The following is a 16,092-nucleotide window of genomic DNA, read 5'->3' as shown; positions in this document are numbered from 1 at the left end:
AGGCTGCCATGGCTGCTGCCTCATGTCCTTCAAACCTCTTATGTAGAGGTTTGTCTGTCAATGCTTTTTTCCTATTTACAGTATTTTACACAGACTCTAGAGCCTCACACTTGCCAGAAAAGCACTCCACAGCACAGCCACCTTGATCCCCATTAGAAATTAATATAGGACAAGGATCTTGGCTGCTGGAGGGCAGAAATGCACACTGCACTTAACTTCTAGTGAGTTGTTAAAGCCACAAACATCGCTCTTGTTCATACTAAAGGTCTCTTGTTGGGGATGTGTGCAGACACACAAGATTGTCTCTGCGTGGTTTCAGCTTTACAATGTGTTCTCGTAATGCAAGAGCTGCAGTCAAGATACAGCTGTGCCATCCATACTATTGAAGAAGGAGGACATGAGGAAAGACATTTTCTCCTGCCCCTCTTCATTTCTACAGTAGCATTTGTTTTTGTTTTTGGATGAATGTGTTTCTGTCGAGCAAAACACCCCACCCCCAGTTTAGCTGAGTTCCTTGCATCCTCGTTTATTCCACCACCCTTGGAGGCTGCAAGAAATGACTCCATTGGCTTTAGTGGGAAGGCTCTGGGGCCAATAGCCATCCTCACGATGCTCCAGCTCCATTTCCTCTTGAGAAGAGTGGAGCAGTCATGAAGAAGATTTGCCACTGCTTCTCATGTAAGGCTCTCTCCAGTCTGTCCTAGCTGTGATCAATCTCTTGCAACCTTCACAGAGCAAGTTGGAAGTAGAGGCCCAGGGTGCTTTTTACCAACCGGACCTCCAAGTCATCTATCAAAGGCTATGGCAGACTTACAGAGACTATACTGTCACTGAGACAGCTTGCTTTGTGCTCAGCTAGAGAGCTAAGTTTATGGTAACAGCCAAATATGTCGGTAAAAGTCCCTCCAGTACTTACTTCCTCCTCCCCGACTTGACTGAGATCTACAAGTACTAAACAACAACAACAATTGTAAAGGCTCTTTATTATTCAAAAATAAATAATAACATAATCATTAAGTTCACTACAGGAACAATGGAGACTGCAGGGAGCTACACCAGATTCCTTTAAATACAGTCATCCCACGATGAGGAATGGGCAGGCCAGGAGCTGCTGTCTACACTGCCCTTACAGTGCTGTAGACAGGGACAGGGTAGATAATAAGAGAACCAGTCAGCAACAGCATGACTCTGTGTGTGTGTGTGTGTGTGTGTGTGTGTGTGTGTGTGTGTGTGTGTGTGCATGCACGCGCACAAGAGAGAAAGAGAGAGAAAAGAGACTGGAGAGATTGAAAGACTGAGTGTTGAGTATGGGGGGAAGGTGGAGGCAGAGTTTCTCAGTTCTCCCTGGGAGACTTTAGAAACTGGCCTATTGGGGCCACAGAGACCCCAAGTCAACCATAACAGATTGTGAGTTAAGGCTCACAGTTGCCCTTCTGTATCTTTCCTGGTAAGTCAAGTGCATTGTCCACTGAAAGACACACTCATAAAGCAACACAACTGGGCTTGGTCAATTATCTACTGTTTCATCCGAGCTCTGTCATCTGTGCATTATGGCTTTGTCTTTTCCTAGGGCTCTCTGGTTGGATGCATCAGTAGAGTTGCTGTTTCTGATGATAAGCTCTTAGGGAGCAGGGTCCGTTAGGATTTTGCTTGCCCTGGAATTCTCTTCTTCCAGCTCTATGTGCCTTGGGGTACATAATAAATAGTTCTCCATGAGGAGGGTCCAAGGGTTATAAATAGGCAGTTCAACAGGGGCGGGTCCTAACGATTTGCTGTATAGGGAAGACTGTCAGCTTCAGCCCTGCTGCAGCCTAGGACAGCACACTGGTCAGAGTTTGAGTAAGCCGAAAGATGTGAAGCCGATTCCGTGGATCACTTGGCTTGCATCAGTCACATTGACAAACAAAGAGGTGTCTTCTTGTAATTCAAATACTCCTCCCAAGTGAACTGACTGTTGGCCACAGGGTTTGGAGGAACTGTGGGTGTTTGCTGCCCTGAGCAAGATTCTCTCAGATCCACTGGTGGACTTCAGACAGAGGCTGACTAAAAATGGATCTTTATTCGAAGGTTCCTGATTAGAACAGAAGGTGACTTGGGTGTAGACATAATAGAGTCCTTGTCTTTTAATAGTCAGTTGTCTCCCACTTTCGAGTATTACCAAGTTGTTTTTCATGGTATAATATCCTTTCTTGGCCCACTGCAGAACTGTAATAAAGAGGAGGAAATCCAGGTGAGCATAAGCATAGCATGGCAATATTCTAACAGGATATAAAGTTTAAGTTTGGATGTTGCCTTTATGTGAAAATGAATTCTCAAGGCACCTTGTGGCCAACAGAGGCATGGAGAATTATAGATACCAAGTTAACATGGACTTCAGAGTCAGTGTCATCTTGCAACCTGGGTTTTATTCAAGCTTGGGCAAGTCACTTGATCTTCCCAAACTGAAGTTCCTCGGCAACAGGATAGGGACAATATGAAAGCGTAGTTCAGAGACTTGGAAATGTTAAACAAAGCAGCAGGTAACAGCAAGTTTTTCTCTCTCCAGAGTTCTCTGAGCCAATTTGCTCTTGAATTTAATTAAGTGCAAATGATCAGCCAGACATGGTGACATGCACCTAGAATTCCCAGACACTGGGGCAGGGAATCTTTAGTTCAAGGTCAATGTCATCTTTGGCCACATAATGACTTTGAGATCCATCTAGGCTAAGTGAGACCCTGCCTCAAAATAGCAACACAAAAGGGACTAGAGAGAGTGTAAAACAGGATCACAGGAACATGATGGTATCCACGCTACATGAGAAAACATGAGTCCCAAGTCCAAAGAAAGCCCCTGCTTCAGCAGAGTAGGTGTAGAGTGATGTGACAAGGGTGTCCTCTTCTGATCTTTGTGTACTCCCACTATCCTTCACTTTATACATGCACACAGACATACATATGTGAACATGCGTAAATGAACGAACGAAAGAAAAAGTGGTTTGAAAATGAAGTGCAAATGCTTTAAGAATTATGCTCAGCATAAAATGTGTGTGAATATTTAGCTTATCGTGAATTCTACAGAGTCGTCAGTCTACCTAGATTAGTAACAGCTCAGAAACAAGACCCTATTTCTTCCTCCTACCTTATGCTGTTGCAGACCTGACCTTCCTCCCACGACCAAGCCGAAAATAGGCAAGGAAGTATGAAAATAAGCCATGTTCTCACTTAACTGTGTTTTGATCTCTCCTTGTAGTGGGTGCCACCAACATGAAAGTACCCATATTCTTGTGGCTACAGCAGAGTCCCCAGCAACAGTGTGCCATTTTCTCTGCTGAGATGTTGAGTGGGTTCAAAGTTGCATGTGGACATGATTTAAAATCTCAGCTTCCACAGAAATCTAGGTTTGATGGGGCTGAGAGGTAGGAGGTGGGGAGCATTAAAAGGAGTGGTATATTTGCTTTCTTGAGATTTCCCAAGTATTTTATTTGGTGGCCTTACATCAACTAGGACATAAGATTCTTCTTGTACAGACATTTTTTTTTTTTTTTTTTTTTTTTTTTTTTTGCATAGGAAGGCATCTCACCATACCTGATATTTCTGGGTACCCCAAATTCTCCATAAAGGATGTTTGCTTAATGTTGTTTTCACTTTTGGAGGATTTGATTCAGAAACAAGGAGCAGATTCTCTCCTTTTTAATGGATTAGGTCCCCCCTTTCATTTTTTTTCTTTTCTGAAACAGGGTCTCAGTACATATTCTTTGCTGGTCTGCAACTTGCTATGCAGACCAGGCTAGCCTAGAACTCATATCCACCTGCCTGTCTCCTGTCCCCTTTTAGACAACCGGATTTCATGTAGCCCAGGTTGGCCTAGAATTGGCTTTGTAGGCTAGGATAATTTTAAACATCTTTTCTTTTGTGCTCCCATCCCTAACACTGAGATTACAGATGTGTGTCACTAGACCCTGCTTTTCTCTTTGTTAATTCATTCACAAGCTCTTTCTAGGGCATGTAGGTCAAGTTTGTAACATTATGTCCAGATCAACCGTGATATAGAGTGGAAGGTATTTCCCAGGCAGTACCAATTCTAGGCCTTTTGAAAAATTCAAAATTCCACGAATTATATCCAAGTAACAAAAGCTAGAGCTTGACAAAGATGAGTAGGAATTGATTCTAAGAGGTTTCTCTGCTGCTATAATCTATTGCAAAAGTGAATACGTCATGTGAATGGCTTCCCTGGACACAGCAATAATTGTGGTGTTTTCCCACAAGCATATTTTTTAGAGAATGTAATATGACAAAGTTAATAAATATTATTGGAACAACTGGCCTCCATGAAGGACTTTACGTCATTCTGGATATCACAGTGAAGTAAGCTAAGTACTGGCACCTTACTCAGGTATAGCACAGCTTAATAATTCAACACTTCTCCCACATTAGTTGATTTGGTATTCAAAACTACCCAGTGAAGTATGTGAGAAAGAAAACTGCCACAGAATGAATGGGGTTTGTCAAAAGTCAATCAGTACGTGGTTCATGGCTCTTGAACCCCAGTGTTCACGAACTCCCTAATCAGGACTCTATGTCTATGCTGAAAGCCAAAATTTCATGCATGTGCTTCTGTGTTTTACCCACTGAGGAGCTCAAGTCATCTCAGAGACAGAATACTGTCTTCTTTGTTTTTCATCCTCTCTCTTTCCCCCTCTCTCTCCTCCCTCTCCCCCCCTCACACAAATGCACAACATGACTTAGAACTCCGTTGCAGAACACTCTGCTGAAGCTTTCAAATGCTGCTCTGATGCTCATCCTTCTATACAAAGGAAGTTTTATGCTAGCATACATGTTTCCATCCATCTATAGATGTGACACATTCTACAGCATCAGCTAACACAAGGTAGAGTTTTGGGGAAAAATAAGGGCTAGGATGATGATAGGATATATATGGAAATAAAAGCATTTGGTGTTGAAAAGATCACGGTATGCCATCTGTTGTTACTTCATTGAAAAATCTAACATCTCCGAGCCCATTGATCACTACAAAATGATTTTACTTTTAATTTCCCTGAGGTCAGCCCCACTGAGGCTGGGGTTAATCATTCTGAAATTGACAGATGACAAAAAGACCTCCTGAGACCCATTTATATACAGTGAAGAGGTCTTAGGAAGAGAGATGTTCGCAGTGAGGAGGCCACTACCTGCCATCTCTTTTTATGCTTGCAAAATAATGATTCCTCCACCCAGTCATTCCTCATTTAGAATCAGCCACTGAGCAAAAACATAATGAGAACATCGGGACTCTTTCCTACCTCCTTTTGTCACTCTAAGTCCCAGCTGTGCATTTGAGCTGACTTTGATAACAAAGGACAGTGTTTGAGAGTTATATGGGTAGGTTTGTAAATTGGTCCCTGGAGGAAGAAAAGTGCCTAATGATTAGGCTGCATAGCTTTGGAGTACCAGCCCCACCACACACACACATATATACTCATACTCATGCAGTTGGGTGGCTTTCACTCAGATGCTATGGGACTTACCAGAAGCTGTTTTACTGTTGGCCTCACTTACAACATGTACTGCAATTTGAGGATCCTCATCACCTGAAATGAAACCAAAAGCACACTTTCAGGCCAAGGAAGTGTACTACACCCATGGAATTAATGGGTCCAGTTCTACAAATGCATATTAGCTAGAGTAGTTTAACTTAAAGGATGGAAAACTGGTCAGTCCTTCCCATTGAAGGATTGGTTTCAAATACATTAAAAACTGTATTGGCTATTTCCATTGATCCTTTTCTCTGATATTCAATACTCAATTCCACTTAACACAGAGGGACACAGACTAAAACATTTATCTTCATTAAATCTGCCTTGGATCTTGCCAAAGCAAGAACAACTGCCATCTACTTGAGTGGTAGTGGACACCAAAGCTGTGGCTGAGCCCTGAGCTAGTAATAGGAGTATGGGTCTGATTTGGTTAAGTGTCTATCCAGACTATCAAACTGAGCTCTCTTTCTCTTGCAAGAGCCTTGCTTCCCAATTAAAAGTGTTCGTCTCCTAAGTATAGAAACCTCGGATGCTATCTTTCCAGTTATAAGCCTGGGGCTGAGAACTTTGTGGGTATATTATGAATGATGTTTCGATGACAAAATTATGCATGACCTAAAAGACCAATTTGGTCAAATTGATTTGTTTGAAGACAAGCATCCACATGGCCTTTTTTTAAAAAAAAATCTCACTGCAATTAGCAGATAACATGGCATCACTGAACAGATCTCATAGTCCCTATGGGGCTGAAAGCTTCAGGGGAATCAGATGAGTCTTGGGCATCAGACCAGTGGTTGAGACAGGTTGGGAGGACTCTCTTCATCTAAGAAAATGGCATCTATGCCTTTCTTCGTGTGCATTAGATTTGGGTAGCTGCAGCACTGTGTCCAATAACTTCGTAATGTAATAGCTTCTACAACAGCATCCTTCCCCTTTTCTACTAAAGTCACCCCACATATTACTGGGTTTGGGGTGCTGTATTCTAAAAAGGACTAGAGAGATTTATGTTAAGAAAAGAAAATAACTGGGAGATGAAAGAACCCGGAAAGGATCGTAAAGGGAACAGTGGAAAGTGCTAGGCATCCTTAGCCTAGATAAGAAAAGGTTCAATGGAAACTCGGGGTCATGGCTGCTATCTTCAGTAACCAGATAGCTGCCATATAGGGAAGTAATTATTCTTTGGTTAGTATGGCTTTAAAGAACAGAAATGTGTTCAGTAAGCAAGCATTCCAGGAATTTGGGGTAAGACTTTTTGAATAGATGTTGACCTTAATATAATTAATTATTAGAGCTGTATACTGGGTTTGGAAGCCATCAAGGCCACTTCCTGACCTCTACATGTCCAGCACACTCTCATTTCAGGAACAAGGCAAATATTAGAATGTAGTATTATGTTCATTGATCCCAGAGAGCCACTGGGTACTGTCCTCTCTCAAAATAGTTAACATTGAATAATGAATGTCTTTTTTTTTTTTTTTTTAACCAAATGACGACTGGTCCTCTGAAGGTGGAGCCAGATTGTGTGACTGCTTGGATAATGGTATTGGATATGGGGTTCCTTCATATTTGCTATTACCAACGTTACAGGAATATATCCTCATTAATGTGGACATAAAAAGCCTTTCTGTATCACTGAGGCCTGAGAGGGAAGCAATTTGACAAATGTCTTTAATTTCCAGGGCTAAATGTTTTCTGTTTCATGGGGTCAACCTAAAGCTTCTTTTTTACTCTTTAAGAATGTATAGAAATAGGTAAATAGCAACATACCTTTTTGCATTTCGTAGCTGTTTTCTTTTTTCTCTTCCGTGTTTAGCCTTATATCCTAAAAGGAGAACCATTGCAAAAGATCAGTTGGCAGAAGCTCTGCTTCAGGGGTTTTCAAGGTCTCATTCATTTGGCAATTGTCAGTACTGTGTTGCCCATGCCTGGTGAGGATTATAATATAGTCTAAGATGCTGTCGTTAATTCCACCATAGCAATTGGGAGTTCCTGGCCCTGACAGATGAGCTGACAGCCCAGAAAACTCAAGGGAGATCCTGGAAGCAAAATCCAGGCCTTATTATCTCCATTACCATGCTTTCCTCAGACCAGAGGTTGTGATTCTGACCCTTTCTGTGACCCTGTCCTCCCTGCCTTTGACAGATATTGATGAATAATGCTGAATGGGGCAATAATTCAACACTGGGAAACCTGCATGTGGAATATTATCAAACACAATAGAGGGGTGGTTCTGTTCAAATAAGGTTGCTTTACAACCTCATAGGAAAATATTTGAATATGATCATGGAAGAGAAATCCAGATTTTCTCTTTGAATGTGCTTTTGTGGATAGCTATCCTGTGTGGCCTGTACTTATTTAGAGTAATCAACATTCAGCAAATATAGGCCATCTCCTAATGTTTAAAACACATAGTTTCATAGTTTCTTGTTTCTATTTTAAGATTTTATTTTGTTTATTTTTTTTTGGAAAAATCTGTTTTTGTGTTTTTAAGACAGGTTCTTATATAGCCTAGGCTAACCTTGGACTTGGTATGAAGCTGGGAGTGACCTTGAATTCCTCTACCTCTCAAATGCTGATTACAGGCATGTATCACAATGACTAGTTATATGCAACACTTAAAGATTTCTTTTACATATAAGGTGAAAGAATGCTAGGTTGACTTAAGGAAGCTAACCCAGACTTCCTTCTATGTAGATTGAGAGATGATAACAGCTACCGCCGCCATTTTAAGGAGACCAACTGAAAGGCCTGGCAAGTATGAGGTTATCCAAAGGGTCTAAGGATGAAATGAAGTACAGAAAGTAGGATCACATTCATAGACCTGGCTCAGTGTGTTTCGTCACGCTGTTCTGAACAAGAGAGGACAGAGAACAGTAGCGCTCCCACATCTGATAGTCCTTTACTCCCTGACGTTCCTGGAACCCCGTGTCTTCACTTTCATCACCCCAAGAAGGCATGTTGTTACTCTCAGCTATTTTAGCTGTACACTCAGCTGGGTTGCCAGACATGAGGGCATAAGGCACGGAGTCCCAAAGTGGAATCTGAGCCTCGCAATGTTCACATGGGCTACACAGATGTTCACATGGGCTACACGAGTCAACTTTCCATTTGAGCTACGATGGGGCACTATGATAGTGTGGCAACAGGAAAATGTTTGTGAGCTAACAAGTAAACAAATGACTGGTGTCTTTTCAAACACTACTGTGTGATGATTGAAGTTAAGATACTATTAGGCTAAGTGTTTGCAGTGCTGTTGGGACCTGGCCCAGCTGAAAAGCATGAAGTCAGCAAAGTTTGTCTTTTATGCACCCAGTCTTGCCTTTTCTTGAACTTTCCCCCAGCCACACTCTCCTGAGCCTTTGTTTTTTCTTTTTTCTGTTTTTGCTTCACTCTTCACTTAAACTGAAAGGTCTTTTAAAGTCAAATTTCAGAAAAATCTTGAATTAATGATTTCTGAAGTGGAAATGATTTGATGTCATCAAAGGCACCTCAGACATTGGTAGACAAATAACCATGAGACTGACCATTCTAGACAGACAGTGAAGTAGATTTTTAAGGTGTAATTACACTTTCCAAAATGGTGCCTCCACTTGCCCTAACTTGAGCTCTGACTCCCATCTCCCTCCCACAGAGAGAGCTCTGTGATACTTGTCTCTGGAGTTAACGAGCTCTTTGTCATGAGAGGTATTTAAATGAAAATTGGGTGACCAATTCGCAGAGACAGTAGAGAGAAGACTGAAATTCTAAGAATTGAGAATTGCATCCGATTATACCATCAGGCACTGTGACTTCAAGGTTGTTCAGGGCCAGCCAGATCATGGTCTATAGCCTGCTAGTATTAGCCGAGAAAACACAAATCTAATGTGGATTTAGTCTACAGTTGACTTGCTGGGCTAAGCAGTGCCAAATACTGTCTGAGCGAGACCTCTAGGGAAATGTAAAGGGGGACCAGTTGATAGAAGAGAATTAACTGGAAAACTTTGCATTTCACCATTATAAAAATCTCAGGTAAAGATGTCATTGCCTGGGACTCCATGGCTGCTGCAGTAGATGCAAGGGACATCCCCAACAGGTCATATAGTACATTACTAGGGCCTTGGCTGATATACCTAAAAAGTCCTACTTTTTTTTTCTCTTTCATACAAACAAAACTGGCTCTTTCCCTTACTCCTATTCTGGATAGATGAACCTGGAAGCTTTGCACATCAGACCTCAACGAGGAAAAAGGGATTTGGCAGATCACCTGTGAAACTTCTCTGTGAGAAGGAAAAATGGGAAAACCCAACAAGCCGCTTTTACCGCCATTCAAGGAAATTGGAGACTGATCGAATAGTAAGAGAATGCTGGGGCTGGTAGTGTCCTTATAGAGAGTCTCACTGCTCCCCCCGACCCCCGTGTTATACAAGAGAAACTCGAGCTGAGACAGATGAAATCATTTATCTAAGGCTATTCAACAAAACATAATCATTATGTTATTTGGGATAATCAACCATTGTCTTTAACACAACTTTATACACAATAAAAAAGTACCTTTCACAAAACCCAGATCAAACTGGACATAGTGGTACCTGCCTGTGGTTAGAAGCAGGAAGATCAGAAGCTCAAGTACAAGGTTTCAGCTACATAGCAAGTTCAAGACTAGTAGAGGCTATACAAGATTATCTTGAAAAAAATCAAAATAAATAAATGCTAGTTTAATATAAAGAACTCAAAAGCCAGTGGCAGATTTGAACTGTATTCTTTACAATCTCCTTCACTGGATTAAATTCCACCTTCTTGACAGTGCCAAAGGATGTGTATTGAGTTCATAAATAAGCTCTTAAAGGACAGTATGGTGGCTCAGCGGGTGAAAGCAGCAAATGCCAAGTCTGAGGATATGAGTTGGAGCCACAGATCCCACATAGTGGAAGGAGAGAATCAAGTCTCAACAAGTTATCCTCTGACTTCCACTACTTACAAATGAAGTAAGAGCTTACATTCTTTACTCCATTATTTGAAAAGTATTAGAATCAATGTTCCGAAGGGAAAGTTTTCAGTGTTCTGTTTCAGGGAAATAGAGCGCCTTAAGCTCATGTCAGTGATGCACTAAACAATGGGAAAATTCTGGAAATTCATGTTTTTAGACATTTAGTTATTTGTAAGCTGGGTGACAGCTGGGTGGTTTGGAAAGGTTCACATCTTTAGCATGAAGTGGCTCCATGGCTGAGTAGGTTACATGGGCTCTACTGTGAGCTGCACTGACAATGGGTATCCCCCTCCCCCTCTTCCCATTCAGTAAAAGGGAAGACCACACTATCCCGCTGCCTGAACACCCTCTCATCACTGGATGAGCACTGAAGACTGGATCAGTCTTCGGGGTTCCTAGTACTGTCAGGACAGGTAGTATCTCCCCTTATGGCCTGGCAAGATGGCACCAGCCAAGCATTACTATTTTCCTTAAGGAACGGAGATCAGACCCTGATTTTACAATGGTAAGATATCAAAGGTTGAATGGAGAAATATAGAACTCCAACTGTATGTGCTGCGTAACTACTGTGTGTGAACCGATGGGCATGTGTCGCTGTGCATGAGAATATGTATTTTCTCCAGAGAAACCCTTTTCTATTGCAGTAATGCGCACATGTCCAACTTTCCTCTTCATTTTATCCTAAGACTTTGTCTGTATTTGAGCTTCTTGTATGTACACATTTCCACACCCACCTATAAGTGCGTACATATATATGTGCACTGCGTGTTTATATGCAACACATTTTGGTAATGTCTCACTCTGTAGAACAAACTGGCCTGGAATTCATGCAGTCCATCATTCTGCTTTGGTGTTACAGTGCTGAGGTTGAAGGTGTGACCACCACACCTGTTTACAGTCGGAAACCTTTCCAGGGTTAGAATTCCATTTGTACAACTAGGACATGTACCAGACTTCTAAGTGACGTCTGCCAGGAACTGAGTGCCTTACCTTGACAGGGTCTTCATATTGCCTTTTCAGGTCCTTACAGTTGATCAAGGGTAAGGTTCCTTCTTCTTTGATGCATCGCTGAAGCTTTTTTATGAATATAAAATCCTCACGAAGGCTTGCTTCCTCTTCTACCTGGTTTGAAATAACAGGCTTATGAGGAATGTCATAGTGAAGAAGAATGCAGCTAATGATGTCTGTCTCCACATTCACTTCCATGGCAGTGAAGAGCATAAGTGGGGAGTATTATAAGTTATTATGCTGGAGTATTGCTCTTTGATGCTTGCCATTGAGCAGCCTCAAAAAGCCAATGAATCTGATGTCATGTTATCTATGGCTCTGGATAGAAATCACAGCTATTCTAGCGACCTTTCATCACAAAGCCTCTATGTTTTTCAATGTACCGCAGCAGCAATACCCTATAATTGTCATATTTCCCATCAGCTATAAAGCAGTTTGCTGCTGAGCCAGCTTGCCCTGCTTCATAGCAATGTTCACAATATGGGGCTTTATGAGGGAGTTCATTTGGAACGTGAATTTATAATTACATCTCTCCTTTCTCTAATACTTGTAGAAAGAATTTGAATTTTTAAAGAAATTATCTCTCATCCCTAAAGTGAATGAGATATTTACTTTTCCAATATTGGAGTAATTAAAGCTATGCTATTCGCTAACTTGTGTTGCCAACTAATTCCATACCACGAATGTAGATTCTTAACTTTACTTTTTATAATTTATTTTTTAAGTTTCATTTTATATTCCTACCTCAATTCTCCCTCCCACTCCTCATCCTGCTGTCCCTTGTCTTCCCCTCCCTCAGCCCACCTGGGTAAACTGGGGATGAGGTAAAGGGGGGAGCGGGGACATGAGATTCTTAACTTTCAAAACAAGAAGCAATACAGGCATGGTGGAACATGTCTGCAATCCCTGCACTTCCTAGGCTGAGGCAGGAGTGTTGCTGTCAGTTAAAGGTCAGTCTAGTCTGTCTATGGTGAGTTCTAAACCATTCTGGGCTACATTATGAGACTCTGTCTCAAAAAGGGAAAAAAGTCCAAAAATCAACCAAACCAAAGCAGAGCAGAAGAATAAGGTATGGTTTGCTAATGGCTTTGCATGGCATTAAGATTCACTTACATGTTATAGTGCATTTGAGTCTATATGGGTTATAATTTCCCCCATTAACCTCAAGGCCTATATACAGGCATTTGATATAGCTCACTGAATAAGTGATCAGACCCAGAGCTTGTCACTATGTTCAACAGTGAATGTCACTTTGAGTGGGCAAACAGAGAGTCTCCAATCTCATTACCCGTCTCTACCTCTCCTTATATTGATAGGAACTTTATGACCTTCACTTAGTCCTCATTTCAAGAAAGGCTTGCTGATGAACCCAGAGAAAATAGAGCCATCCAGTCATTACCTAGCCATTGGCCTCACTTCCAGACTTTAGGAGCAGCCAGGTATCTTATTCCCTTTCTCTTAGTCTCCTGTGATTGGCATTTTGTAACACAGAGGGCATGTCCCTAAGTGGAAGAGAACCAATACATGGATACAAGGCAAATTCTGAAGTTGCCTTTTTCTGAACAGCTGCTACCTCCCTGCCCTTTCTTATTACTGTATAACCGATCATTTAAGGGTACCAAACACCTCAGAGGAGCACAGGACAGCTTACAATGGCAGTTGACATTGAAGAATTATACAGATAGCACCATTCTGATTTTTTAAAAAGACTCTCCAAGTTGAGAGTATTGCACAAATCTGTACTAACTCAAAACACAGAGGAATTTCAGACCAAATCTCTGCCTTTTCTCTGGGTTAAATTTTTAAAGAAAAAAATGTTGCCTTCATGGGGGGGCAGTCTACTTTATGAAGAAAATTTTAGGAAATAACTATAGCTGTTGCTGGTCTAGCACTTACTATGTGTCAGATACTATTCTAAGTGTTTTACAGGGCTAGATTAATTTCATCTGTGGCATGGGTGCCATTTTCATCACCATTCCTTCGTGTAGAAAGAGGGTAGACATATAAAATGACATGCTCAGAATCTCAGAGCAGTTAAGAGATAAACTGAGATTTGAAGCCAGGCTGTCTGACCTCAGATCTCTTAGTCCACAGCAAAACTGTGAGACCCCCACTGCCTAGGCAACAAGCATTATACCACGCGACTATTAATTCACTTACCGATTCTACCGTCCTCCATCATTTGGTTAGAACTTAAATCAACCAGTCCCCAAATCAATAAGACGCCCCATTCAGTCAATGAAGGCTTGTTCAGCTTACCTTATCCAGTCTTCTATGAAGATACACAGCATAAAGCACCGACCCAATCATCTGGGTGATGAGAAAAATAGTAAGTAAATACATAAAAATTTTCATGCTGACAGGCAGCCCAGTAGCCACGGCCCGGGGAGAAGGTTGGTTGTATGTTTCTATCATGCTGGGTTAAAGTTGAAACGGTGTCTTCTGATCAAGTAGGTGGCAGAAGCAGCATGAGAAGACTGTCAAAGTGGCCGCCTTACTCAGGATTAGTTAAGAGCGCACAATCGTCGCAACCCACACTTCCTGGAAAATGTGCTTCGTAGTCTTCTGTCCCAGCCCCCCCAAAAAATGTTACGTAAAGGTTTTTTCTTTCCTTTTCTTTCCTTTTTTTTTTTAATTACACATATATCATTCACTTCCAGGCTTTCCCTTTTGTTAGTAAAGAAGAAACAAGTTTCTTCTTCCATACATTCATTCTTGCCTTGAAATGTCACAGACTTCTTAAGAGACAATGGCAGTATTTTCCTATCACTGTCTAAATTTTGGGGTTCACCAGTTTCAAGGAAAGTGACAAATGAGTCCACTAGTAATAAACTTATTTCAATTTCAATCTTACTAATGTAATCTGGAACCTGGTATAAAGGGAAGGGACAGATATTAGGAAAAATATGGATTGATTTTGTGCCCAGTTGATTGTCTAAGCTCAATGAAATCTTTCTAGTTTTGTTAGTTCAAAATGCATCTCACAAAGCAAAAAAGGGCTCCCTGTTAAATACATTGTAATTGGAAAGACAATTTGAGAAAAATAATACCTTTTCTGAAAGGCAAAGCTAGCTACGGTGTTTGGGGAGATCATACAAAAACTCAGAGCAGGAAGCTAAAGGAGAATGGTTAGCCCAATTCAACCGCATTGCCAGTCTCCACAGTCCGTTCTGCTGTTTTGTGTCTAAGGATAAGAAAAATTAGCTTCAGCTGACAAATCTGGATTCTAGTCCTTGTTATACCAATAAATTACTACCGACCCACAGTAAATCACTTTGCTCCTCTAGATCTCAGTGTCCCCTGCACAAAGGACAGCTACTGGCCTTCCTTAGCTCTTAGCTTTAGGTGAAGATGGAATAAAAATGGGAATAAGAGAGACTGTTGAGGCATGTTATACAATATATAGTTATCCCTATTGTTTTTGTTGGTTGGTTGGTTGGTGTTGGTTGGTTGGTTTTAGATTTTAGAGACAGGGTTTCTCTGTGTGACAGCCCAGGCTGTCCTGGAACTCACTCTGTAGACCTGGCTGGTTTCAAACTCACAGAGATCCACCTGTCTCTGCCAATCGAGTGCTGGGATTAAAGGCGTGGACCACCACTACCGCCCTGCTCAGTTATCCCTGTTTTTAATGGTTTTCTTAGCTTAACAAATGAGTCTTCCAATTGATTACTTACTCTTTATATAATGGAAAAACCCAGTAACAATGGCTAAATGATGTTAGGTTGTGACACTGTGTGCAGGATTACATGTGTATGAGTGGCTATTATGATGTCACATCAGATAGCCTTCAAACTAAACAGCTATGGAAATCCCTCTCCCACATCCCAACTTCATGTAGAAACTATGATTAAATTGCTGTGGTGATTCCTACAAAATTGTTTTAAGAGACAAATAGGAAATAGTAACACTGCTCTGCTAGGCATGCTGTGGAGTTAGCACCTGCTGTCTTCCCCTCCCACGCCTCTGCATCCTGTCCTGGGCCCAGACCTGAGCAGGTTTTTACTCCATCTGCTAAAGAGGTAGCTTCAAAGCAAATGATAAGCTTTGATCAGTCAAGTCAGGGGCTTTGGTTCTTAGACAAGTGATCATACTTGGGCTCTCAAGGCTGTGTTGCAGGCCAACTTCACACAGTTATAGAATGCTCAATTTACAAAGGCCCCGTGAAGATCAGTTTGGCCCAGTCAAGCAAGCTCAAGAAAGTGGTTGCTACAAGGACCTTGGACTGGCAGTCAGGGTTTGTTTGTGTGATCAACTCCAGGAAAGAGTTATTTAGCCTTCCTGTTCCCACTTCTTGTCTCCAACCTCCTGAAGCCCAATCTTTGCCAACAACGTAACACTTAAACCACTCTTTTTGCTACTGGCTAAGTTACACATTTGTCTGAATACTTTTTTCGTCATTCACATTAGTGCATGTCCTGCTAGCCAGCCTCCTGATCTATTTTCTCCTGTTCTTCTTCTGAAAAGTCTCCACCCTTAAATTCTGTACCCCCATGACCCTTTATTCCATTTTATTGTCCAGATTTACTAAATCTAATTGGCTAATACAAACTATATAGATCCAGGTGTAAATGATGCTGTATGCATTGTGAAATGATTGATCTTGTT

At 41.4% G+C, this 16,092-nt stretch overlaps 1 protein-coding gene across 1 annotated transcript; it reads right to left on the bottom strand.

Annotated features, from left to right (window-relative positions):
• Positions 1 to 1,197: 1,197 nt before the first annotated feature.
• On the bottom strand, positions 1,198 to 13,974 carry Cd40lg (CD40 ligand). Its single transcript, XM_051178846.1, has 5 exons — positions 13,747 to 13,974; positions 11,470 to 11,601; positions 7,281 to 7,335; positions 5,505 to 5,567; positions 1,198 to 2,205 (listed from the first exon to the last, which is right to left on the bottom strand). Exons 1-5 carry the CDS (start codon positions 13,900 to 13,902, stop codon positions 1,829 to 1,831), a joined length of 783 nt encoding a protein of 260 aa, XP_051034803.1. The 5' UTR covers positions 13,903 to 13,974; the 3' UTR covers positions 1,198 to 1,828.
• Between the last annotated feature and the right edge of the window lie 2,118 nt (positions 13,975 to 16,092).

This window comes from Phodopus roborovskii, unplaced genomic scaffold, assembly GCF_943737965.1.
Source record: "Phodopus roborovskii unplaced genomic scaffold, PHOROB, whole genome shotgun sequence".
NCBI lineage: Eukaryota > Metazoa > Chordata > Mammalia > Rodentia > Cricetidae > Phodopus > Phodopus roborovskii.
This window is presented reverse-complemented; position numbering and strand designations above follow the sequence as displayed.